At 50.8% G+C, this 27,205-nt stretch overlaps 1 protein-coding gene across 1 annotated transcript in view; it reads left to right on the top strand.

Annotated features, from left to right (window-relative positions):
* The window catches only part of LOC132569160 (diacylglycerol O-acyltransferase 2-like), a 32,484-nt gene that overhangs the window by 3,791 nt on the left and 1,488 nt on the right, over positions 1-27,205 (top strand). Inside the window, exons 3-5 of the mRNA XM_060235347.1 lie at positions 4,243-4,350; positions 6,645-6,715; positions 18,995-19,199. Of these exons, the coding sequence (XP_060091330.1) occupies positions 4,243-4,350; positions 6,645-6,715; positions 18,995-19,199 (384 nt within the window). The remainder of the gene's footprint in view (positions 1-4,242; positions 4,351-6,644; positions 6,716-18,994; positions 19,200-27,205) is intronic.

Raw genomic sequence — 27,205 nt, forward strand, 5'->3', positions numbered from 1 at the left:
GCATCAATGAGTGTACTCTGGGGCCATCCTTCCTGAGCTGAGACAGAAATGTGTGAGTTGGAGGCTAAAAAACTGTGAGCTAGCTCACGCCAACTCAGCTTGGAGGGAACACTGGTCATGACACTCTGCCTGCCGATGCAGCTGAGCTTCAGCTGTTCAGTCTCCCCAGGGGTGGGATTCTAGCAGGAGCTCCTTTGCATATTAGGCCGCACCCCCTGATGTAGCCAATCCTCCAAGAGCTTCCAGGGCTCTTCCTACAAGGCCTTCTGTAAGCTCCAAGAGGATTGGCTACATTAGGGGTGTGTGGCCTAATATGCAAAGGAGCTCCTGCTAGAATCCCACCCCTGAGTCTCTCTCTGTTCTTTGCCGGGCGGGGGGGGGGGGACACCAAGCTACAGATCCCCCCCCCGGAGCCTTGGAGATGGGCGTGGTGAAGGGGCGGGGCCTGCAGCTTTTGGCTGCTCCGGTGAAGAGGAGGCTGCTGATTGGCAGGTCATTGATCCCCTGTGTCTGAGCACACAGCTGCGCTCCTTGAGGCTAATCAGCTTTGCAGAGCAAAGGGAGGGATAAGAGGGCCAGGAGACGTCTGCGTGTCACTGTGTGGTTCAGTGGAATAGCCGCGGGTTTTATTCCTGGCACCTCCCAACTAAGAGGATGAGATAGAAAAGGATGAGATAGGGAGGGACAGTGGCTCAGTGGTACAGCATCTGCTTGGTAAGCAGAAGGTCCCAGGTTCAATCCCCGGCATCTCCAACAAAAAGGGTCCAGGCAAATAGGCGTGAAGAACCTCAGCTTGAGACCTTGGAGAGCCATGAATGGGGCTGTGGCTCAGTGGTACAGCATCTCCTTGGTAAGCAGAATGTCCCAGGTTCAATCCCCGGCATCTCCAACTAAAAAGGGTCCAGGCAAATAGGCGTGAAGAACCTCAGCTTGAGACCTTGGAGAGCCATGAATGGGGCTGTGGCTGAATGGTAGAGCTATCTGCTTGGCATGCAGAAGGTCCCAGGTTCAATCCTCGGCATCTCCAACTAAAAAGGGTCCAGGCAGGTAGGCGTGAAAAACCTCAGCTTGAGACCATGGAGAGCCTCATAAGTGTTAGGGAGGGACGGTGGCTCAGTGGTAGAGCATCTGCTTGGTAAGCAGAAGGTCCCAGGTTCAATCCCCAGCATCTCCAACTAAAAAGGGTCCAGGCAGGTAGGCGTGAAAAACGTCACCTTGAGACCTTGGAGAGCCACTGCCAGTCTAAGTAGACAATACTGACTTTGATGGACCGAAGATCTGACTCAGCAGAAGGCAGCTTCATATGTTAAGGGGAGGGACAGTGGCTCAGTGGTAGAGCATCTGCTTGGCAAGCAGAAGGTCCCAGGTTCAATCTCCAGCATCTCCAACTAAAAGGGGTCCAGGCAAATAGGTGTGAAAAACCTCAGCTTGAGACCCTGGAGAGCCGCTGCCAGTCTGAGTAGACAATACTGACTTTGATGGACCGAGGGTCTGATTCAGTAGAAGGCAGCTTCGTATGTTCATAGAAGGTGATGTAAAAGAGTCAGAAGGGATCTCCAGGGTCATCTAGTCCAACCCCCCCCCCCCGCATAATGCAGGAAACTCACAAATGCCTCCCCTCCATATCCCCAGTGACCCCTGCTCCATGCCCAGAAGATAGCAACCCCCCCCCCTCCAGAATCCCTGGCCAAACTGGCCTGAAGGATTATTTCCAGACCCCAAAGTGTCGATCAGCATTTCCCTGGGCGTGTAAGAAGGGGCCACGAGAACCAAGCACTGATGCAGCCCTTCCTGCCCTCCTCCTCTTGAGCGGCCCAAGTTCACAGGGTCAGCACTGCCGTCAGACGGCCATCCAGCCTCTGCTTAAAAACCTCCAAAGAAGGCGATTCGAACCTGTGGGCTTCCCGTTCCTGGCCCAAGACTTGACCTGTGAACTCCACAAAGCTCTCTTGTGGCTTGTGGCTGATGCAGAAGAGGGGCCCCCAGCTGTCTGGAGCCGGTGGGAAACCTTGGAATTCTGACCCAGGAGGCCGAGCGCGGCCACCAAATGGCTTCCACGAGCTGATCAAAAAATGTCAGAGAGCGAGGTGATATAGAACTTTTACCAGGGCGTTTTTTGTGGCAGGAACGCCTTTGCATATTAGGCCAAACCCCCCGATGTAGCCATCTGATTGGCTGTGCAGCAGGGCATCTGATTGGCTGTGCAGATCAAAAGGCAAGGGCTCCTTTGCACAGGGCGTTTCTTGAGCAGGGACGCAGTCCCAGCTGGCTTAGCATCAGGGGGTGTGGCCTAATATGCAAACGAGGGCTTTTTCTACAGCACGAAACAATGGTGGTATCGGGGTGTGTGGCCTAGTATGCAAATGAGTTCCTGCTGGGCTTTTTCTACCCCAAAGCCTTGCCTTTGCATATTAGGCCACGCACTCCTGATGTAGCCAATCCTCCAAGAGCTTGCAGGGCTCTTAGTACAGGGCCTACTGTAATTTCTTGGAGGACTGGTTACGTCAGGGGTGTGTGGCCTAATGCGCAGAGGCGTTCCCGCTACAAAAAAAGCCCTGAATGTCATAGTGACTTCAGCGTTTTAAGCATAAGAACATAAGAGAAGCCATGTTGGATCAGGCCAACGGCCCATCAAGTCCAACACTCTGTGTCACACAGTGGCAAAAAATTTTATATACACACATACACTGTTTAACAAGCTCTGTTTAACAAGATGCCTTTTAACAGGCCTTTTTTTGCAGCAGCAGCAGGAACTCCTTTGCATATTAGGCCCCACACCTCTAATGTAGCCAGTCCTCTAAGAGCTTACAGGAGGCCCTGTAAGAAGAGCCCTGCAAGCTCTTGGTGGATTGGCTACATCAGGAGCGCGTGGCCTAATATGCAAAGGCAGGGCTTTGGGGGTAGAAAAACCACAGCAGGAACTCATTTGCATATTAGGCCACACCCCCTGATGCAACCATTGTTTCGTGCTGTGGGGAAAGCCCAGCAGGAACTCATTTGCATATTAGGCCACACACCCTGCTAAGCCGGCTGGAACTGCATCCCTGCTCAAGAAATGCCCTGTGCAAAGGAGGAAACGAAAGGGAAGGTCCTCTGTGCAAGCACCAGTCGTTTCCGACTGGGGTGTCGTTGCTTTCACAACGTTTTCACGGCAGGCTTTTTTACGGGGTGGTTTGCCATTGCCTTCCCCAGTCCTCTACGCTTTCCCCCCAGCAAGCTGCGCACTCATTTTACCAACCTCGGAAGGATGGAAGGCTGAGTCAACCTTGGGCCGGCTACCTGAATCCAGCTTCCGCCAGAATCGCTCAGGTCGTGAGCAGACGGTTCAGACCACAGTACTGCAGCACTGCTGCTTTACCGCTCTGCGCCACGGGGCGCAAAGGAGACCCTGCTACAAAAAAAGGCCTTGCTTTTTAATCTGCACAGCCAGTCAGATGCCCTGCTGTGCAAACCCTCCGTCCTTCCGCTTTCTGAAAACGCTTGGCAGAGGCCAGGGAAGGTTTTGACACATTGGTTGAAGCATAGAAGTTATGTCCTCTCGTATTTCTTGTCTTAGTTTAGACATTGCCTGAAACAATAAATTCACCGTGAGAGGACTTTCTGCAGGTCGTCCCTCACATCTCTCCAAGCTTGCGTGGGAGGTGGAAGGCAGTTCCAAGAAATGAGTTAGAGGCTGAAAGCTTTTTTCCTTCTGCTTAGTCTTTTTCACCCCTTTCGGAGGCATCTTTCAAAAGTTCAAAAATATAATTTAAAGGGGTAAAAAAAGATATAACTTTGGAGCCAGCTGGGAGAGCGTTAGGCAAAGGCTCCTGACCGGGTATTGGTCAAAGCCACTCCCCCTGCCAGGGAAGGTTTTGGAGGACAGCTCGGCACCCGTGGGCTCCAGGTTGGGGACCCCTGATGCGGACGCCAAGGCGATCGCTGACCCCATCGCTCCCCGGGGCGTAGAACCTTCTAAAAGACCTGGATCGCCCTGCAGGCTCTGAAACGGGAGAGAGGAATCACTGGGCCGAGTAACTAAGGAGGCTTGAGAGGCAGCCTTTGACCGGAGCTGTGCAGGAGATTTGAGTCCAGAGGGCCGTCTTAAGCCCTTGAAGAACCAAATCCGCCTTAGCTGAAGGGGGGGGAGGGGGAAATCCTTCAAGTGCGGAGCAGCGTTGTACGCCAGCCCCAATCCCTTTCGCTTAGCACAATGGCCTAATTCTCCTGTTTCCCACCCCTCCCCTCTTCCTCCTGCCACAGGTGTAAGTTGCTCAATCGTTCTCTTGTACTTCCTTTGTACCGACTGCTGGGTGATCACGGTGGTGTATTTTGCCTGGCTGGTCTTTGACTGGAACACTCCCGTGAAAGGTAAGCTGAAGAGGAGGTGAGCTTTTCATCCAAGGCTAGGTTTGCCCCCTTCCCCCAGGTACATTTGGAGATGTGACGGCACTACCCGGGGCTTTTTTTGTAGCAGGAGCTCCTTTGCATATTAGGCTACACCCCCCCCCCCCCCCCCGATCTAGCCAATCCTCCAAGAGCTTAGAGTAGGCTCTGTAAGAAGAGCCCTGTAAGCTCTTGGAGGATTGGCTACATCAGGGGTGTGTGGCCCAGGGGTGGAATTCTAGCAAAAGCTCCTTTGCATATTAAGCCACACCTCCCTGATGTAGCCAATCCTCCTGGAGCTTACAGTAGGCCCAGTACTAAGAGCCCTGTAAGCTCTTGGAGGATTGGCTTTATCAGGGGTGTGTGGCCCAGGGGTGGAATTCTAGCAGAAGCTCCTTTGCATATTAGGCCACGCCTCCCTGATGTAGCCAATCCTCCTGGAGCTTACAGTAGCCCCTGTAGGAAGACCCCTGTAAGCTCTTGGAGGATTGGCTACATCACAGGGGTGTGGCCTCATATGCAAAGGAGTTCCTGCTACCAAAAAAGCCCCGGTGACACCGTGGTTTCACGCAGTTACCAGTAGAGATGGGCACAAACTGAACAACAAAGCAAAATTCATCACAGATTTTGCCTGAAGAGCACACTCTCCCACAGAGTGATAGAGCAGAAAGCCGGGGTTTAAAGAGGCTCTTGAGTCCCTTTAAGCCCCTGCTGTCTTCTCCCTGTGAAATCTTCAATAACAGCTAAGCGGTGGGGAGCAGAATGTTCCTTGCCACTCAGCTGTTTCTTGGACTTTCTTGTGAAGTTAAACACAAGGCCGGATGCGCCACTAGTCCTCCTGATCTCTGGTGGCAGCAGCTGCGGAGGTTGAATCCACAGAAAACCCCCTCCTTCAGGGCTTTTCTTGTAGCAGCAGCTTTTTTGCATATTAGGTCAACCCCCCCCCCCCAATGTAGCCAATCCTCCAAGAGCTTAGAGTAGGCCCTGTAGGAAGAGCCCTGTAAGCTCCTGGATTGGCTACATCAGGGGTGTGTGGCCCAGGGGTGGAATTCTAGCAGAAGCTCCTTTGCATATTAGGCCACACCTCCCTGATGTAGCCAATCTTCCTGGAGCTTCCAGTAGGCCCTGAACTAAGAGGCCTGTAAGCTCTTGGAGGATTGGCTACATCAGGGGTGTGTGGCCCAGGGGTGGAATTCTAGCAGAAGCTCCTTTGCATATTAGGCCACACCTCCCTGATGTAGCCAATCCTCCTGGAGCTTACAGTAGGCCCTGAACTAAGAGCCCTGTAAGCTCCAAGAGGATTGGCTACATCAGGGCTGTGTGGCCTAGGGGTGGAATTCTAGCAGAAGCTCCTTTGCATATTAGGCTACACCTCCCTGATGTAGCCAATCTTCCTGGAGCTTACAGGAGGCCCTGTGCGAAGAGCCCTGTAAGCTCCAGCAGGATTGGCTACATCAGGGGTGTGTGGCCTAGGGGTGGAATTCTAGCAGAAGCTCCTTTGCATATTAGGCCACACCTCCCTGATGTAGCCAATCTTCCTGGAGCTTACAGTAGACCCTGTACTAAGAGCCCTGGAAGCTCCAGCAGGATTGGCTACATCAGGGGTGTGTGGCCTAATAAGCAAAGGCACTTCTGCCACAAACGCCCCCCCCCCCCCCCCCGCCCGCTACCCTGCATAATTCTATAAGCCTTTTTCTCTTATGATGCTCCCTTATACTGAACAGAGGCTTCTGTTTTATGTGGTAGAATTGTAAACACTGCAGTGTGGTCTCTTAAACGGCAAAATCCCAATGCGTGGGACTGTTTTTAGGCCTATCATTTGAGGTTTTTTTCTGTCATCCTTTGTCTGTGAGGGGAATTGCACAGTGCAGGGGTCCCCATTTTGTCGCTCACGGGCACCACTGAACCCGCCCAACACTTTCCCTGGCACTGGCTCAGTGTTTTTAGAAGGTAGGTGGAGCTTGGTCCAGCAAAGCTTCTGATTGGCTGTTGGAGAGTTAATTGGCTCCCCAGCGTGTTAAAAATGTGGCTTTGGCAGCAGCTACGCCACAACAAAAGGATCTTTGTTGTGTGACTGGAAATAAGCTGCAGCGGCCATTTTGTGGCTGGCTCCGCCTCCGGTGGCAGCCATTTTGTGGCTGTGCCCACAACACTGTGGCAGAATTCCAAGGATGCTCGTGGGCTCTGGGGACCCCTGACATGGGGGGGCTGTGAGGCTGTTTTTTGTTAAGATTCTCTCGCCTTCCTGATATATGATTGATGCTTTCTCTTCTCCAAAGGTGGAAGGAGGTCTCAGTGGGTCCGAAACTGGGCCATGTGGCGGTATTTCCGGGACTACTTTCCCATACGAGTGAGTATGGCCACCTTCCCTCCTCTCGAAGATACTTTCAGAGAGTGAACGTCTTGACTTACGGTCAAGTAATATGATGTTTTATGTTGTGCGCTTTGCTGATTCGAAATGTTTATTTTGTAAAATCTGTATTGATGAATTGTGTGAACTGGCAGAGACTGACCAAGAGAAAGATCTTGGGGTCATGGTAGATAACTCACTGAAAATGTCAAGACAGTGTGTGATTGCAATAAAAAAGGCCAACGCCATGCTGGGAATTATTAGGAAGGGAATTGAAAACAAATCAGCCAGTATCATAATGCCCCTGTATAAATCGATGGTGCGGTCTCATTTGGAATACTGTGTGCAGTTCTGGTCGCCGCACCTCAAAAAGGATATTATAGCATTGGAGAAAGTCCAGAAAAGGGCAACTAGAATGATTAAAGGGCTGGAACACTTTCCCTATGAAGAAAGGTTGAAACGCTTGGGACTCTTTAGCTTGGAGAAACGTCGACTGCGGGGTGACATGATAGAGGTTTACAAGATAATGCATGGGATGGAGAAAGCAGAGAAAGAAGTACTTTTCTCCCTTTCTCACAATACAAGAACTCGTGGCCATTTGCTGAAATTGCTGAGCAGACAGGTTAAAACGGATAAAAGGAAGTACTTCTTCACCCAAAGGGTGATTAACATGTGGCATTCACTGCCACAGGAGGTGGTGGCAGCCGCAAGCATGGCCACCTTCAAGAGGGGTTTAGATAAAAATATGGAGCAGAGGTCCATCAGTGGCTATTAGCCACAGTGTGTGTGTGTGTGTATATATATATATATAAAAATTTGGCCACTGTGTGACAGAGTGTTGGACTGGATGGGCCATTGGCCTGATCCAACATGGCTTCTCTTATGTTCTTATGTTCTATTTCATTGGCATTTGCTTATGGCCAAATGGTCTGTGAGCAATAAATATATGATATGATATGATATGTGGTATGATATGGCCGAGTAACTAGATCTGAGTCCAGTTGCACCTTAAGAGACCAACAGAACTTTGGGGATATAAACGTTCAAGAGTCCTTCATCAGACAGAAACCTCCGTTTCTCCTTGTATCTTACAAAGGGAACTTTGACTCTCAGAAGCTCATCCCCCAAAGATCTTTGAAGATCATACCCCAGAGATCTTCGAGCCTGTCTTGTTGGGAGGGTGGAATACAAATCATAGAAAAAGAAAGGAAGGAAGGAAGGAAGAAAAAGAAGGAAGGGAGGGAGCAGTGACTCATGAAAGCTCCTAAAAAAGGTAGTCCTGTGTGCAGGACTCTGGGTTGACGTTGTTTTCACAACGTTTTCATGGCAGACTTTTTACGGGGTGGTTTGCCATTGCCTTCCCTAGTTATCTACACTTTCCCCCCCCCCAGCAAGCTGGGTCCTCATTTTACCGACCTCAGAAGGATGGAAGGCTGAGTCAACCTGAGCCAGCTACGTGAACCAGCTTCCGCTGGGATCGAACTCAGGTCGTAAGCAGAGGGCTCCGACTGCAGTACCGCAGCTTTACCGCTCTGCGCCACGGGGCTCTTCATGAAAGCTCCTACTTTGCCCCAAATTATGTTTCGTCTTGGAGCTGCTTCTGGACTCTTGCTATTCGCTGCTGCTGCAAACGGACTAACCCGCTACCCGTCTTGATCGATCCCCAAAGATTTTCCTGCTCTCTAAGGTGTTCCCGAACTCAAGTCTGGCAAATCTTCAAACCCCTTCTGAATCTTGGAGGGGTGTGTGTGTCCTTTCTGAGTTCCCTGCGTTTGTTGGATGTGCTGTTAAAACGTTGCGGTCATTTAAAAAAACAACAACTGGCGTAACAGGTAGCTGGCAATATCTGGGTTAGAGCAGCGTGTTTCCCCCGGCACACCTGGACACAGTAGACTGTTGCGCAGTGGCTAAAGCCAGCTGATGCTGAGTGATAGGTTGGTATCAAAGGGCACCCTTATCTGATGTAGGTACAGTGCCTAATTGTTTTTGCCCGTCTGACCGTGTGCTTTTTTTAGCCCCGGGCGGACTCTGCCTGTCTCCCATGCCAGAGTCCAATTACCCGACTTGTCGATGAATCTCAGCTCCGATCTTGTTTTCTTTTCTTTTTTTTTAATTGCATCATTTGAATCTGAAGGTCTCTGTTGCGTCATATCATGATAGAAGGCTGTAGATATCGCTTCAGAGGATGAGGCAAGAGCAGGTGAAGGGTTTCCTACTGCTGGGCTTCTATGTGATAAAAGCCTTATAGCCAGCGTGGCGTAGCGATGAAGGGCATCGGGCTGCTGACTGATGAAAGAGACTGCTGAGAGTCAGTTTGGTGTAGTGCTTCAGTGCGCAGACTCTTATCTGGGAGAACCGGGTTTGTTTCCCAGCTCCTCCACTTGCAGCTGCTGGAAGAGCCTTGGGTTAGCCATAGCTCTGGCAGAGCTGTCCTCGAAAGGGCAGCTTCTGGGAGAGCTCTCTCAGCCCCATCCACCTCACAACTCATCTTTTGTGGGGGAGGAAGATAAAGGAGATTGTGAGCCACTCTGAGATTCAGAAGGGCGGGGTATGAATCCAAAATGAACATATGAACATATGAAGCTGCCTTATACTGAATCAGACCCTCGGTCCATCAAAGTCAGTATTGTCTTCTCAGACTGGCAGCGGCTCTCCAGGGTCTCAAGCTGAGGTTTTTCACACCTATTTGCCTGGCCCCTTTTTTGGAGATGCCAGGGATTGAACCTGGGACCTTCTGCTTCCCAAGCAGATGCTCTACCACTGAGCCACCGTCCCTCCCCTAAATCTTATTCTTATTCTTCTCGAAGCTCATGACAGTGCATCCTCCTGGACTGAACTGAGACCTGGGTTTTCTTTCTCATTACCAATGCTCATGTCTCCATGCCTGCTACCTTTCTGCATATCACACCTAATCCAATCACGCCTGCTGTTGTCATTCGCCTGCTATTGTTATTCAGCATCTGAAATCACTGCACTCCCGAGATGTAAGGACAAACGGACTCATATTCTAGCTGTATCTAAAGAAGCAAGTGGCAACTCACGAAAGCTCATACCTTGGCACAAATGTTGTTAGTCTAGAACAGGAGTGGCCAAACTGTGGTGCGGGAGCCACTTGTGGCTCTTTCACAAATAGTGTGTGGCTCTTGAAGCCACCACCACGTTGGTTGGCTTGGAGAAGGCATTTGTCTCTTGAAATCACTTCTCCAAGCCAAGCCAGGTGGTAGCTTAGAGAATGCATTTAAAGTTGCTTTCTTTCCATCTCTCTCTCCACTGTATTTTCCTTCCTTCCTTCCTTCCTTCCTTCCTTCCTTCCTTCCTTCCTTCCTTCCTTCCTTCCTTCCGTCCGTCTTTCGGCTCCCAAACATCTGACGTTTGTTCGATGCGGCTCTTACTTTAAGCAAATTTGGCCACCCCTGGACTTGAAGGTGCCACTGAATGGGGGTATGTGAATATATTAAGGCACTTCAAAACTAGGAGAATAAAAAGTGGTGGACTAGAATTGGGGAGACCCGGGTTTGAATCTTGAAGCTTGCTCGGTGTCAATAGTCTTTTTTAGCCTAACCTGCTTCTCAGGGATATTGTGAGGATAAACTGGAGAAAAGGAGTTCTTTGTTGCATCATAACATGGAAGGAAAGGGAAGGTCCCCTGTGCAAGCACCAGTCGTTTCTGTTTTCACGGCAGACTTTTTACGGGGTGGTTTGCCATTGCCTTCTCCAGTCATCTACACTTTCCCCCGCAGCAAGCTGGGGACTCATTTTACTGACCTCAGAAGGATGGAAGGCTGAGTCAACCTGAGTCGGCTACCTGAAAACCCAGCTTCTGCCAGGGATCGAACTCAGGTAGTGAGCAGAGGACTCCGACTGCAGTACTGCAGCTTTACCACTCTGCGCCACAGAGCTCCTTCAGTGTAGATAGGAAAGCAAAGGTCCCCAATGCAAGCACCAGTCGTTTCCGACTCTGGGGTGCCATTGCTCTCACAACGTTTTCACGGCAGACTTTTTACGAGGTGGTTTGCCCTTGCCTTCCCCAGTCATCTACATCCCCCCCCCCCAGCAAGCTGGGGGCTCATTTGACCGACCTCGGAAGGCTGAGTCAACCTCAAGCCGGCTACCTGAAACCAGCTTCCGCCAGGATCGAACTCAGGTCGTGAGCAGAGCTTAGGACTGCAGTACTGCAGCTTTACCACTCTGCGCCACGGAGCTCTTAAAGGTAAAGGTAGTCCCCTGTGCAAGCACCAGTCATTTTCAACTGCAGCTTTACCACTCTGCGCCACAGAGCTCCTTTTGTGTAGATAGGAAAGCAAAGGTACCCAATGCAAGCACCAGTCGTTTCCAACTCTGGGGTGCCGTTGCTCTCACAACGTTTTCACAGCAGACTTTTTACGGGGTGGTTTGCCATTGCCTTCCCCAGTCGTCTACTTCCCCCCAGCAAGCTGGGGACTCATTTTACTGACCTCGGAAGGATGGAAGGCTTAGTCAACCTGGAGCTGGCTACCTGAAAACCCAGCTTCCGCCAGGGATCGAACTCAGGTCGTGAGCAGAGCTTAGGGCTGCAGAACTGCACCTTTAACCCTCTGCACCACGGGATTCTTACCATAACATGATAAGGCTTTAAATCTTGCTCCTCCTCCTTCCTATGGCTGGGCTTTTTTGGGGATGGAGCCACAACTGAGCCCAGTGTCTAACTTGGGAGCTGGGACTTAGGGTTTCGAACTCTGAGTTGGGAAATTTCTGGAGATTTGGGAGTGGACCTTGGGGAGCGGAGTCATGCCATAGAGTTCGTCCTCCAAAGGGGCCGTTTTCTCCCTGTGACCTGATTTCTGTCAACCGCAGATCAGTTGTTGTAATGTTAGGCGATCTCCAGCCCCCGCCAGGAGGCTGGCAACCCTAGCTGAGCCAGATCTAGATTCAGAGGGGTCGGTGTATCCCCTTTGCTCCTGGGAAGCAGCCCCGTGGCTTAGCTGAGCGCCCCCTGCAGGCAGCCTCGGATTCTGCATCTGCTTTCTGAGAAAAGATGCAGTGCCGTGGGAAGGTGTGGACGGACGGAGTGAGTGAGGCGCTGGGGGTCTAAACTTCTGTTCTGTCCCACCTTTTCCCTTCCTGTTGCTTCACCAGGACAAATGTCAAAGACATGCATCACCAGGGCTTTTTTTTTTCGTAGCAGGAACTCCTTTGCATATTAGGCCACACCGCCCTGATGCAGCCAGTGCTCCTGGAGCTTACAGTAGGCCCTGTACTAAGAGCCCTGTAAGCTCCAAGGGGATTGGCTACATCAGGGAGGTGTGGAATTCTAGCAGAAGCGCCTTTGCATATTAGGCCACACACCCCTGATGCAGCCAATCCTCCTGGAGCTTACAGTAGGCCCTGTACTAAGAGCCCTGGAAGCTCCAGGAGGATTGGCTACATCAGGGGGGTGGGCCTAGGGGTGGAATTCTAGCAGAAGCATCTTTGCATATTAGGCCACACACCCCTGATGCAGCCAATCCTCCTGGAGCTTACAGTAAGCCCAGTACTAAGAGCCCTGGAAGCTCCAGGAGGATTGGCTACATCAGGGAGGTGTGGCCCAAGGGTGGAATTTTAGCAGAAGCGCCTTTGCATATTAGGCCACATCCCCGGATGCAGCCAATCCTCCCAGAGCTTCCAGGGCCCTTAGTACAGGGCCTACTGTAAGCTCCAGGAGGATTGGCTGCATCGGGGGTGTGTGGCCTCATATGCAAAGGCGCCCTGTACGAAGAGCTCTGTAGGCTCTTGGAGGATTGGCTACGTAAGAGGGGTGTGGCCTAATATGCAAAGGAGTTCCTGTTGCAAAAAAAAAAAAAGCCCTGGGGATGCATGTCTTTGACATTTGCCACGGTGAAGCAACAGGAAGGGAAAAGATGGAGCAAAATAGAAGCCAGCCCCTCCCTCCCCGATCGTGTTCGCTGCATTCTGACAGCTGAGCGTTTTTGGATGTGGATGGAGCTTTTTAGCATTCCTCTCACCCGGCAGCTGGGAGGCTGTGTGTCTTCGAGCGTTGGCGTCTGCGGGATATTTTGCTCCGGGAGTGTCCCTGGTGCCCCCCCCGGGCACATCTGTTGTTCCCCAGGAGACCTTCCACCTGCTGCAAATGGCAAACAGGGCTCCCAAACAAGCTGAGGCTAAAAATGCAGGGCTGCGCGTGAAGGGCCAAGAGCAGCGGAGAGCTGCAGTCTGATTGTCTCTTCTCTGAGTCTTTTGGGGAGTGAGGGGTCCCCAGAAAGATTTATGGGGCGGGGGGGTCTGGCAAGACCGCTGTTAGTTCATTTGTTTGGTGTAGTGCTTAAGTGTCTCTAGCTACGGACTTTAATTTTCCATCGCCTCCACTTGCACTGTCTCTATCTCTATGTAGATGAAGAAGAAGATATTGGATTTATATCCCGCCCTCCACTCCAAAGAGTCTCAGAGCGGCTCACAATCTCCTTTTAAAAAATTTATTTAATTTATTATTAATTTATATCCCGCCCTTCCCAACAAGTGGCTCAGGGCGGCTCAGAGCATAAGATTTCACATAGTAACATTTAAGCATAAAACCGTTAAAATTAATTAATACATTTAAATTATAAAATATTTAAAATTATAAAACATTTAAAACATTTAAAACATTAGGGACAGCAACCTCTAATATAACTACACCTGGATTTCTTGTACCAGCTAGTCATAGGCCAGCCGGAAGAGGGTTGTCTTACAGGCCCTGCGGAACTGGGCAAGGTCCCGCAGGGCCCTAACCTCCTCCAGCAACTGGTTCCACCAGGAGGGGGCCGCCACAGAAAAGGCCCGGTCCCTGGTGGATTTTAAGTGGGCTTCTTTTGGCCCGGGGATAACTAGGAGATTTCGAGTTCCCAGTCTCAGTACTCTCTGGGGCACATGTGGGGAGAGACGGTCCTTCAGGTAGGCAGGTCCTAGGCCATATAGGGCTTTAAAGGTAATAACCAGCACCTTGTACCAGACTCGGTAAGCTATTGGCAGCCAGTGCAGATCCCGGAGCCCTGGCCGGATGTGCTCCCTTCTTGGGAGTCCTAACAACAGCCGGGCCGCGGCATTCTGCACTAGCTGTAGCTTTCGGGTTCGGCACAAAGGCAGCCCCATGTAGAGAGCATTGCAGTAGTCCAACCTCGAGGTGACCTTGGCGTGGATCACTGTTGCTAGATCGTCGTGCTCCAGGAAGGGGGCCAACTGCCTTGCCCGCCTAAGATGAAAGAAAGCGGACTTGGCAGTGGCTGCTATCTGAGCCTCCATCGTTAAGGAGGACTCCAATAGTACCCCCAGGCTTTTGACCCTGTCTGCCGCCGTCAGCGGCGCACCCTCAAAAGCTGGAAGGGGGATTTCCCTACCCGGACCCCGACGACCCAAGCAAAGGACCTCTGTCTTCGCTGGATTTAGCTTCAGCCCGCTCAGTCTGAGCCATCCAGCCACGTCCTGCAGTGCCCGGTCTAGATTTTCTGGGACGGAGACCGGTCGGCCGTCCATAAGTAGATAGAGCTGGGTATCATCAGCGTACTGGTGACAACCCAGCCCATACCTTCGGGCAATCTGGGCAAGGAAATGCATATAGATGTTAAATAACATCGGGAAGAGAACCGCCCCCTGAGGCACTCCGCAATCAAGCGTGCGCCTCCGGGATAGTTCACCCCCAATCGCGACCCTTTGTCCCCGACCTTCGAGGAAAGAGGAAAGCCACTGTAAAGCTAACCCCTGAATCCCCGCGTCGGCGAGGCGGCGGGTCAGTAACTGATGGTCGACTGTGTCAAACGCAGCCGACAGATCCAACAACATCAGCACCGCTGAGCCGCCCCGATCCAGATTTCCCTTCCTTCCCCACAACAGACACCCTGTGAGGTAGATGAAGATATTGGATTTATATCCTGCCCTCCACTCCGAAGAGTCTCAGAGCGGCTAACAATCTCCTTTCCCTTCCTCCCCCACAACAGACACCCTGTGAGGTGGGTGGGGCTGAGAGGGCTCTCACAGCAGCTGCCCTTTCAAGGACAACCTCTGCCAGAGCTACGGCTGACCCAAGGCCATTCCAGCAGGTGCAAGTGGAGGAGTGGGGAATCAAACCCAGTTCTCCCAGATAAGAGTCCGCATACTTAACCACTATACCAAACTGGCTCTCCAAACTGTAACAGCAGAAACATTCCTTTCTGCCGGGTCTCGAGGGTTACCAAGGTCGCTCTTGCCTGATTAAGTGCACACCTGCGAGGGGCCTGGGTAGAATCTTGGGGGTGTGGGACTGCTTTCTTTCCGCTTTTCTTTGAATGTATAATGGTTTGGACCAGGGACCATAAAAGAAGGGCAAAAGCTCGCCAAAGCCAGTTTCACAAAGGCTGTCTTGCTCTGACCTGTCATGTCTCAATAAACAGCTAATTTTGTAATGGACTGTCTAAAATCATTGAACTGTCAGGGTCTGACATGAGTGTGCAGACTCTTATTTGGGAGAAATAGGTTTGATTCCCCACTCCTCCACTTGCACCTGCTGGAATGGCCTTGGGTCAGCCATAGCTCTCTTATCTGGGAGAACCGGGTTTGATTCCCCCCCTCCTCCACTTGCACCTGCTGGAATGACCTTGGGTCAGCCATAGCTCTCTTCTCTGGGAGAACCGGGTTTGATTCCCGACTCCTCCACTTGCAGCTGCTGGAATGGCCTGGGGTCAGCCACAGCTCTCTTATCTGAGAGAACCAGGTTTGATTCCCCCCTTCTCCACTTGCAGCTGCTGGAATGGCCTGGGGTCAGCCACAGCTCTCTTATCTGAGAGAACCACGTTTGATTCCCCACTCCTCCACTTGCAGCTGCTGGAATCTCCTTGGGTCAGCCAGAGCTCTCTTATCTGGGAGAACCGGGCTTGATTCCCCACTCCTCCACTTGCCCCTGCTGGAATGACCTTGGGTCAGCCATAGCTCTCTTATCTGGGAGAACCGGGTTTGATTCCGCACTCCTCCACTTGCAGCTGCTGGAGTGGCCTTGGGTCAGTCATAACTCTCTCAGAGCTGTTCTGCTCAAGAGCAGTTTCTGTCAGGGCTCTCTCCGCCCCACCGACCTCACAGGGTGTCTGTCATGGGGAGGAGAAGGGAAGGAGATCGTAAGTCGCTCTGTTAGACTCCTTCGGGTAGTGAAGGGTGGGGTATAAATCCAATCTCCTCCTCCTCCATCTTTATCATCAGTTGAGCTGATGGGTTCCTCCAGCTCCCGTCGTCTACTATGACAGCTTTACTCACCTGAGCAAGGTCTTCTGCAGGTGCCAATCTGCAGATGGGCAAAATCTACAACAGCCCATACTCTTTTTGGAATACTGTGTACAATTCTGGTCACTGCACCTCAAAAAAGATATTCTAGCATTGGGAAAAGTGCAAAAAAGGGCAACTAGAATGGTTAAAGGGCTGGAACACTTTCCCTATGAAGAAAGGTTGAAACGCTTGGGGCTCTTTAGCTTGGAGAAACGTCGACTGCGGGGTGACATGATAGAGGTTGACAAGATTATGCATGGGATGGAGAAAGTAGAGAAAGAAGTCCTTTTCTCCCTTTCTCACAAGACAAGAAATTGTGGGCATTCGATGAAATTGCTGAGCAGCCAGGTTAAAACGGATAAAAGGAAGTCCTTTTTCACCCAAAGGGTGATTCACACGTGGGATTCACTGCCATGTACTACACGGGTCAGGAAGCCAAGGCCCTCCCTCATGCCTGCCCCCCCACCGTTTTAGGAGCTTTTGCTGGGAATACGGTGGGAGAGCTGTAATGGGAGGGCATGATGTGCCTGACAGCAGGGCAGAGTCTCCATCTTGAAATTCAACTCTCCCCGCAAGCCGAAAACTAGCCCTGCAGGGAGAAAGGGTTCTACACTCTCTGCCTGGGCTGGCTGTGGAAATGGCCATCATCCCACCTGGCTTGAAAAATTCAACTTCACCCCAAAAACAGCTTTGGGCATATGAAGAACATTTGATCTTCATATGGTGGTGGTGGCTACAAGCATAGCCAGCTTCAAGAGGGGATTGGATGAGCATATGGAGCAGCATATTGCCACAGCATATTGTTGGAACTCTCTGTCTGGGGCAGTGATGCTCTGTATTCTTGGTGCTTGGGGGGGCACAGTGGGAGGGCTTTTAGTGCCCTGGCACCACTGATGGCACCTGCGGCTTTTGGGCCACTGTGTGTACAGAGTGTTGGACTGGATGGGCCATTGGCTTGATCCAATATGACTTCTCTTGTGTTCTTATGTCTGGAGCTGTGATGCTCTGTCTTCTTGGTGCTTGGGGGGGCACAGTGGGATGGCTTCTAGTGTCCTGGCTCCACTGATGGACCTCCTGATGGCACCTGTTTTTTTTAGCCATTGTGTGAAACAGAGTGTTGGACTGGATGGGCCGCTGGCCTGATCCAACATGGCTTCTCTTATGTGATGCAGAGTGTTGGGCTGGATGGGCCATTGGCCTGATCCAACATGGGTTCTCTTCTGTTCTTATGTGACTCAGAATGTTGGACTGTATGGGCCACTGGCCTGATCCAACATGGCTTCTCTTATGTTCTCATGTGATACAGAGGGTTGGAATGGATGGGCCATTGGCCTGATCCAACATGGCTTCTCTTATGTGATACAGAGTGTTGGGCTGAATGGGCCACTGGCCTGATCCAACATGGCTTCTCTTACGTTCTTATGTGACACAGAGTGTTGGGCTGGATGGGCCACTGGCCTGATCTAAAATGGCTTCCCTTATGTTCTTATGTGACACAGAGTGTTGGACTGGATGGGCCATTGGCCTGATCCGACATGGCTTCTCTTATGTGATACAGAGTGTTGGGCTGGATGGGCCACTGTCCTGATCCAACATGGCTTCTCTTACATTCTTATGTGATACAGAGTGTTGGGCTGGATGGGCCACTGGCCTGATCCAACATGGCTTCTCTTACGTTCTTATGTGACACAGAAGGTTGGGCTGGATGGGCCACTGGCCTGATCTAAAATGGCTTCCCTTATGTTCTTATGTGACACAGAGTGTTGGACTGGATGGGCCATTGGCCTGATCTGACATGGCTTCTCTTATGTGATACAGAGTGTTGGGCTGGATGGGCCACTGTCCTGATCCAACATGGCTTCTCTTACATTCTTATGTGATACAGAGTGTTGGGCTGGATGGGCCATTGGCCTGATCCAACATGGGTTCTCTTCTGTTCTTATGTGACTCAGAGTGTTGGACTGGATGGGCCACTGGCCTGATCCAACATGGTTTCTCATTTTCTTATGTGACACAGAGTGTTGGACTAGAGGGGCCATTGGCCTGATCTGACATGGCTTCTCTTATGTGATACAGAGTGTTGGGCTGGATGGGCCACTGTCCTGATCCAACATGGCTTCTCTTACATTCTTATGTGATACAGAGTGTTGGGCTGGATGGGCCACTGGCCTGATCCAACATGGGTTGTCTTCTGTTCTTATGTGACTCAGAGTGTTGGACTGGATGGGCCACTGGCCTGATCCAATATGGCTTCTCTTATGTTCTTATGTGACTCAGAGTGTTGGACTGGATGGGCCACTGGCCTGATCCAATATGGCTTCTCTTCTGTTCTTATGTGACACAGAGTGTTGGACTGGATGGGCCATTGGCCTGATCTGACATGGCTTCTCTTATGTGATACAGAGTGTTGGGCTGGATGGGCCACTGTCCTGATCCAACATGGGCTCTCTTCTGTTCTTATGTGACACAGAGTGTTGGACTGGATGGGCCATTGGCCTGATCTGACATGGCTTCTCTTATGTGATACAGAGTGTTGGGCTGGATGGGCCACTGTCCTGATCCAACATGGCTTCTCTTACATTCTTATGTGATACAGAGTGTTGGGCTGGATGGGCCACTGGCCTGATCCAACATGGGTTGTCTTCTGTTCTTATGTGACTCAGAGTGTTGGACTGGATGGGCCACTGGCCTGATCCAATATGGCTTCTCTTATGTTCTTATGTGACTCAGAGTGTTGGACTGGATGGGCCACTGGCCTGATCCAATATGGCTTCTCTTCTGTTCTTATGTGACTCAGAGTGTTGGACTGGATGGGCCACTGGCCTGATCCAATATGGCTTCTCTTATGTTCTTATGTGACTCAGAGTGTTGGACTGGATGGACCACTGGCCTGATCCAACATGGCTTCTCTTATGTTCTTATGTGACGCAGAGTGTTGGGCTGGATCGGCCACTGGCCTGATCCAACATGGCTTCTCTTATGTTCTTATGTAACTAATTTTATTCCTTCTTCTCTCTCCCTTTCTCTTTCCTTCCTCAGCTTTTCAAAACCCACAACTTATTGACCACTCGGAATTACATTTTGGGCTACCACCCGCATGGCATCTTTGGACTCGGGGCCTTTTGCAACTTCAGCACGGAAGCCACGGGCGTGGGCCAGAAGTTTCCTGGGATCCGGCTGCACCTCGCCACGCTTGCTGGCAACTTCCGATTGCCCATTTTGAGGGACTACTTGATGTCTGGGGGTAAGCGCTGATGGCCACTCAGCTCTCTTGCTGGAGGCATTATGATTTATTAGTCTTCTATCCTACCCTCCCCTGCACTGCGTGGGTCAGGCAGGGTTACAGCGAAGAGTGAAGCAGCAATTAAAACATCATTCGAAGAGGGAGATACGGACATGTGAAGATACTCTGTTCTTGCAATCTGGATCGATGGAGACAGTCGAATGTGTCCTTTTACGGCACCTGCTTTATCAGAACATTCGATCTTCATATCTTACTCCATTTGCCTCCAGGTTTCCGGGCAGATCTAATCAATTTTATGCTTCCTCCTCTTGCTGATTGTTGTAATGAAATCACTTCCAAGGTAGTGAGGTTTTGTGCCTTGCCCTAGTTTAATTAGGCTAAACCAGAAAACACCAGATATCTTCCTTGTATAATGAAAACAGTGTACTTAGTATCTCTAACGCACAAATAATACACAGAACACTAGTATTACTTATGAGAAGAATTCAAAATGTTGTCACACACACACTGTTGCCAATAAATACAATATCCAGAATAAGAACATAAGAGAAGCCATGTTGGATCAGGCCAATGGCCCATCCAGTACAACACTCTGTGTCACACAGTGGCCAAAAAAATTATACACACACACACACACACACACACACTGTGGCTAATAGCCACTGATGGACCTCTGCTCCATATTTTTATCTAACCCCCTCTTGAAGCTGGCTATGCTTGTAGCCGCCACCAGCTCCTGTGGCAGTGAATTCCACATGTTAATCACCCTTTGGGTGAAGAAGGACTTCCTTTTATCCGTTTTAACCTGACTGCTCAGCAATTTCATTGAATGCCCACAAGTTCTTGTATTGTGTGAGAGAGAGAAAAGTACTTCTTTCTCTACTTTCCCCATCCCATGCATAATCTTGTAAACCTCTATCATGTCACCCCGTAGTCGACGTTTCTCCAAGCTAAAGAGCCCCGAGCGTTTCAACCTTTCTTCATGGGGAAAGTGTTCCAAACCTTTAATAACATAAACCAAACCACCAAGTTCTATTACAGTCCCAGGCTTCCAAGGAATATGTAAAGACTTGTACAACACTCAAAGGCGATATAAATATATTCTCCAACTGCACATAACGTATGTTCTCAATGGAAATGTTGATCGTTATATTTCCTGTTTCGATTAGTATCTTTGTCAAGAGATGCACATATGAATAACTTAAGCCTTTAGTGTGACGCTCTCTGAAGTCTTACGTCAGCTTCAAAAATATTTCTTGTAATCTTTTTTATCTCTGGCGCTTTACAGCCTCTGTAATATTCACGACTCAGTGTTACCTACTTCCTGTTGGGCCAGTAGCTCTCCAATGTTTTCATTATACAAAGGAGATACCTGGTGTTTCTGGGCTGTTTAGACTTTCTCCCTGTCCTGTTTTTTTTCATTGATGTTTAATTAGGCGGCAAAAACTTGGTCTTGTTTCAACGTACTTATTCTGTTTTATATACTATTTAGCTCCGATTTTCATTCTAGCCAAGAATTTTTGACATGCAACTCATATTTGTAATCAGGGCCTTTTTTTTTTTTTTTAGTAGGAATTCACAGGAACACCGTTCCGGCTGGCTTGGCAGGGGTGTGTGGCCTAATATGGGAATGAGTTCCTGCCGCACTTTTTTTCCTAGGAAAAAAAAGCCCTGTATGAAACAATGATGATCTCAGGGGTGTGTGTTCCTCCTGGGCTATTTCTTCAAAAACAGCCCTGATTGTAATAAACTGAACTTGGAAACATTATTGAAAGCTTAAAACTATAACGGTAGAATATACAGATGGCGATCCGGTACAGAAGGGGGGACGCTCCTAGAAGTCCCGCATGTAAATGCACACACAATGGACCAAATTCTGGAAAGTGGCTTGCTTTTAATTAAGCCCCACTGAGTTAAATGATGGAACCTCTTCCTTGGGTTCATTGGCTACTGGGTGAGACGTTAACCTGAGAGTCCCGCGTTCGAATCCCCACGGCAGCCATGAGCTTGCCTTTTTTATTATTATTATTATTAAATTTTATTTGTATCCCGCCCCCCCGCCTAGGCAGGCTCAGGGCGGCCTTGAAGTCACTATCCGTTTAAGTCAATCAAGATGTCATGACGGTAACCTCGTCACTGTCCTGTTCACGCACAAGCTGCCCGTTAAGGAATGCAAGGATAAAGGTAGGATCGTGGGTGGGGTCCTGGAGATAAACATTAAGAAGAAAAACAAGACTTTGTCTGATTACAGGAAATGCTGACCATAGAGTTTCTGGCAGTTCCTAGAGCTACCTGGAAGTGATGTAGTGTAGCTCTAGGAATCGCCAGGAACTCTGTGGTCAGGACTTCCTGTAAATATTAATGATAGATAATTGTGAAATATTGTTTGTTAACAAAAAATAATAAAAATTTCAATGCGGGGAAAAACAAGAACTTCCTGTAAGCAGACAAGGCCTTATTTTCTTTTCAGCTTTTCTCCCCAGGACAATCCGTTGCCTTGGTTTCTTTCTGCCAGTCATGTGAGCATCAGTAGGCAAGGACTGCTGTCATCTGGCCATCTCCCACCATATGTGGGCAAAAGAGAACCCTCAACGGAGAGTTCTTTGCCCCTTCTTCTGCCTTCCCTTGTGCTCTACGGCTCCAAACATTTTGTTCCCTGCTCCGTGAGGCCCCAAGAGGCGTAGGGGTGAGCGTGTCAGACGATGACCCGAGAGACCCAGGTTCCAATCCCGGCTCAGCCGTGAAGCTCCCGGGATGACCTTGGGTCAAGCAGCTTAACTTCCTTCACAGGGGGCTGATCTCCTCTGGGAGTGGGTAGAAACGGCAGGATAGAAATGTCCTCGGGAGCCCGAATCACCTCCCGGCATCAGAACCAACCCAGGTGCAAAACATGTCAAGCAGCCAAACGACGAAGGGGGCAAAGTTTGACTTCCAGCGGCCACCAGCTCTATGAAAAGTTATCTGGATATGAACCCACATGCAAGGGCAGCCCTGCAGAGAGAAGCCCTGAACAGTTCTCTAGAGCAGAACGTAAGAGAAGCCATGTTGGATCAGGCCAATGGCCCATCCAGTCCAACACTCTGTGTGTCACATGGGCCAAAAACCCCAGGTGCCATTAGGAGGTCCACCAGTGGGACCAGGACACTAGAAGCCTTCCCACTGTGCCCCCCCAAAGCACCAAGAATACAGAGCATCATGCCCCAGACATAAGAACATAAGAGAAGCCATGTTGGATCAGGCCAATGGCCCATCCAGTCCAGCACTCTGTGTCACACAGTGGCCAAAAACCCCAGGTGCCATCAGGAGGTCCACCAGTGGGGCCAGGACACTAGAAGCCTTCCCACTGTGCCCCCCCCCAAAGCACCAAGAATACAGAGCATCATGCCCTAGACATAAGAACATAAGAGAAGCCATGTTGGATCAGGCCAATGGCCCATCCAGTCCAGCACTCTGTGTCACACAGGGGCCAAAAAACCCAGGTGCCGTTAGGAGGTCCACCAGTGGGGCCAGGACACTAGAAGCCCTCACACTGTTGCCTTTCCCAAGCACCAAGAATACAAAGCATCACTGCCCCAGACATAAGAACGTAAGAGAAGCCATGTTGGATCAGGCCAGTGGCCCATCCAGTCCAACACTCTGTGTCACATAAGAGAAGCCATGTTGGATCAGGCCAGTGGCTCATCCAGTCCAACACTCTGTGTCACAGAAGAACATAAGAGAAGCTATGTTGGATCAGGCCAATGGCCCATCCAGTCCAACACTCTATATCACACAGTGGCCAAAAAACCCAGGTGCCATCAGGAGGTCCACCAGTGGGGCCAGGACACCGTACCATACCAAACCTTTAATGGCATAACAGTTGCAAATGAGAATACACAGAAAAAAAATATTTAAACATTGGAGATAAAAATTGAAAAGAAACCGCGATTATAAATGCATTCATACATGGTCAGATTTAAATTTAAGGATGTCTGCCAAAAATTTTGCCACAGCCTCGCTAACCTCCCACTCTGTATCATTCAGTCACTAATGACAGGGTGGCAGAATAGACAGATCTGGGGAGAAGGAAGGCTTGCAAAATAGATCTTTACAGAGATTATGATATATGGAACAATCAAGCAATATATGCTGAATTGAGTTGGGAATATTCACTCCACAGGAACAGAGTCTATCACATAAAGAGATTCGATGATATCTCCCTTGTAAAATTTGGAGGGAAACGCATTTAATTAGCCAACATAAATGCCCTGCGATGACTTGGGATGGTGAAGTCTGATAGATAATGAGGCATTCTGCCACAAAAAACCATTGAGCCCTAAGGATGCTGGAGAGCAGACAGAAGGGTCCGTTGGGCACAGTTTTGTTTCCTCCAACTCTTACAATCTCAGTTTAATACATCTGAAGATATATGACTCATCAGATATAAGAAAATCATCACCCGCTATCCACAACTGGTTACGTTTGGTCTGCTGACCTGGATGAGGCGTGAAGAACCTCAGCTGGAGACCCTGGAGAGCCATGAATGGGGCTGTGGCTCAGTGGTAGAGCATCTGCTTGGTAAGCAGAAGGTCCCAGGTTCAATCCCCGGAATCTCCAACTAAAAAGGGTCCAGGCAAGTAGGCGTGAAAAGCCTCAGCTGGAGACCCTGGAGAGCCATGAATGGGGCTGTGGCTCAGTGGTAGAGCATCAGCTTGGGAAGCAGAAGGTCCCAGGTTCAATCCCCGGCATCTCCAACTCAAAAGGGTCCAGGCAAGTAGGCGTGAAAAGCTTCAGCTGGAGACCCTGGAGAGCCATGAATGGGGCTGTGGCTCAGTGGTAGAGCATCTGCTTGGTAAGCAGAAGGTCCCAGGTTCAATCCCCGGCATCTCCACTAAAAAAGGGTCCAGGAAAATAGGCATGAAAAACCTCAGCTTGAGACCCTAGAGAGCTGCTGCCAGTCTGAGTAGACAAGACTGACTTTGATGGACGGAGGGTCTGATTCAGTAGAAGGCAGCTTCATACATTCATATATATGTGTTCAGTGAGCTCCGGCACCTCTTTTTCTATTAAATGACCCCTGCTTTAGAGAATCTCAACATTTAAAGGGCCGGTTCATGCCTGGGTAGACGCTTTTATAGGGCAAGGTGTCCTGGCAGGTGGTCACGTGATCTCAGCTGAAGTGGGGCTTACCTTCCGAGCCCTGCTTTGCTGGCCGAACAGCTTAGCCGTTCAGTCTGGGGCTCTCTGCAGCTGACAGAAAGGGACCCGGAAGGACCCCGGCCGGGATTAGAGAGCCGTCTGTGCGACCTTTTACTCTCTCTCCCCGCCTTCAGCAGAAAAGGTCCCGCAGTGTCGTGTTAGTCTGCCCAAGGGACAGGGCCGGATTAACCGTTAGGCCAACTAGGCACTAACCTATGGGCCCCCACACCCTGGGCCAGCTTCCCCCCCCCCCCCATTTGCAGCCCTCCCAGCCGGCACACACAGCCAGCAACTGAGCCGCTCTTTGCCCGACTTGCCTGGTGCGGCTGCTGCCGGCGTCGTCGCCAAGTTTGCCTTTCTCTGCCTCTCCCCTGCGGCTTTGTCAAAGGGGCCTTCAGGACCCTCCAACTCAGAGATGATTTGCAAGGGGGGCCCTGAGATTTTGACTGCCTCGAGGCCTCCACGGGGTTTGATCTGGCACTGCCAAGGAAGGAAGGGATCTCTGGTGTGAAAAAACAACCGATCGCAGCCCGGGCTTTTTGGGTGTTCGAATGGGAAAGGCGCCATCTGGTCTCATTTCTCTCCCTGTTTGTGAATCTGGCCCTCCTTTGGGTAAGCCGATTAGCCCGCTTGGAAGGCGGCCTTGGAGGCTAAGGAGAAAGCAGCTGAGAAGTTGCAGCAGCTGCCAAAATCTCTCGACGGCTCTTGGTGCGAAGCTGGTAAAAGCCCAGCGTTGAACACGTACAAAGCTAGCTTATGTCAAATCAGTTCACCGCGGTCAGTATTGTCAACTCTAATTGGCAGCAGGGTCTCAGGCAGAGGTCTTTCCTAGCACCTACTGCCTGGACCCTTTGTAGTTGGAGATGCTGGGGATTGAACCTGGGACCTTCTGCTTTCCAAGCAGATGCTTTGCCACTGAGCTGCAGCCCCACTGTATGTCTCTCCAGGGTCTCAGGCTGAGGTCTTTCCCATCGCCTACTGCCTGGTCCTTTTAACTGAAGATGTCGGGGATTGAACCTGGGACCTTCCACTTACCAAGCAGATACTCTGCCACTGAGCTACAGCCCCACTGTATGTCTCTCCAGGGTCTCAGGCTGAGGTCTTTCCCATCGCCTACTGCCTGGTCCTTTTAACTGAAGATGTCGGGGACTGAACCTGGGACCTTCTGCTTCCCAAGCAGATGCTCTGCCACTGAGCTACAGCCCCACTGTATGTCTCTCCAGGGTCTCAGACTGAGGTCTTTCCCATCGCCTACTGCCTGGTCCTTTTAACTGAAGATGTCGGGGACTGAACCTGGGACCTTCTGCTTCCCAAGCAGATGCTCTGCCACTGAGCTACAGCCCCACTGTACGTCTCTCCAGGGTCTCAGACTGAGGTCTTTCCCATCACCTACTGCCTGGTCCTTTTAACTGGAGGTGCCGGGGACTGAACCTGGGACCTTCTGCTTCCCAAGCAGAAGCCCTTCCACTGAGCCACGGCCCCTCCCTGGCATTCATGGCCAGGTGGTCATGGAATCCAATGCCCCGTTGGATTCAATGACCACAGCATGGAATCCAGTGCCCCGTTGCAGATAGTGCCTTGGACTAATATGGGACTTTTCAGTTCATGAGAACATCAGAAGAGCTCTGCCAGATCAGACCAGTGAGGGTCCATCTAGTCCAGCATCCTGTCTCAAACAGAGGCCAACATGTTTCTCCAGAGGGCCAACAGGAGGGCATGGAGGATGAGGGCCTTCCCCGATAAAAACATCAGAACGGCTCTGCTGGATCAGAGCAGAGGTCTGTCTAATTTCACATAGTGGTCAGCCAGTTCCTATGGATGGCCAAAAGAGGGCGTAAGAGCCAAAGAAGAGCCCTGCTGGATCAGACCAGGGAGGGCCCATCCAGTCCAGCCTCCTGCCTCACACAGGGGCCAACCAGTCCCTCGGGAGGGCCAACGACAGGGCAGAGAGGCCGAGGCCTTCCTAAGAACATCAGAAGAGCCCTGCTGGATCAGACCAGGGAGGGCCCATCCAGTCCAGCCTCCTGCCTCACGCAGTGGCCAGCCAGTTCCTCTGGAGGGCCAACAACAGGGCAGAGAGGCTGAGGCCTTCCCCTGAGAAGAACCTCAGAAGAGCCCTGCCGGATCAGACCAGGGAGGGTCCCTCTAGTCCAGCCACCTGTCTCACACAGTGGCCAGCCAGTTCCTCTGGAGGGCCAGCAACAGGGCAGAGAGGCTGAGGCCTTCCCCTGAGAAGAACCTCAGAACCCTGCTAGATCAGACCAGTGGTCCATCTAGTACAGCTCCTGTCACACAGTGGCCAACCAGTTCCTCGGGAGGGCCAACGACAGGGCAGAGAGGCTGAGGCCTTCCTAAGAACATCAGAAGAGCTCTGCTGGATCAGACCAGTGAGGGTCCATCTAGTCCAGCCTCCTGTCTCACACAGTGGCCAACCAGTCCCTCAGGAGGGCCAATGACAGGGCAGAGAGGCCGAGGCCTTCCTAAGAACATAAGAAGAGCCCTGCTGGATCAGACCAGTGAAGGTCCATCTAGTCCAGCTTTCTGTCTCACACAGGGGCCAACCAGTTCCTCTGAAGGACCAACAACAGGGCAGAGAGGCTGAGGCCTTCCCCTGAGAAGAACCTCAGAAGAGCCCTGCTGGATCAGACCAGGGAGGGTCCCTCTAGTCCAGCCACCTGTCTCACACAGTGGCCAGCCAGTTCCTCCGGAGGGCCAACAACAGGGCAGAGAGGCTGAGGCCTTCCCCTGAGAAGAACCTCAGAAGAGCCCTGCTAGATCAGACCAGTGGTACATCTAGTCCAGCTCCTGTCACACAGTGGCCAACAAGT

This window comes from Heteronotia binoei, chromosome 3, assembly GCF_032191835.1.
Source record: "Heteronotia binoei isolate CCM8104 ecotype False Entrance Well chromosome 3, APGP_CSIRO_Hbin_v1, whole genome shotgun sequence".
Taxonomy (NCBI): Eukaryota; Metazoa; Chordata; class Lepidosauria; order Squamata; family Gekkonidae; genus Heteronotia; species Heteronotia binoei.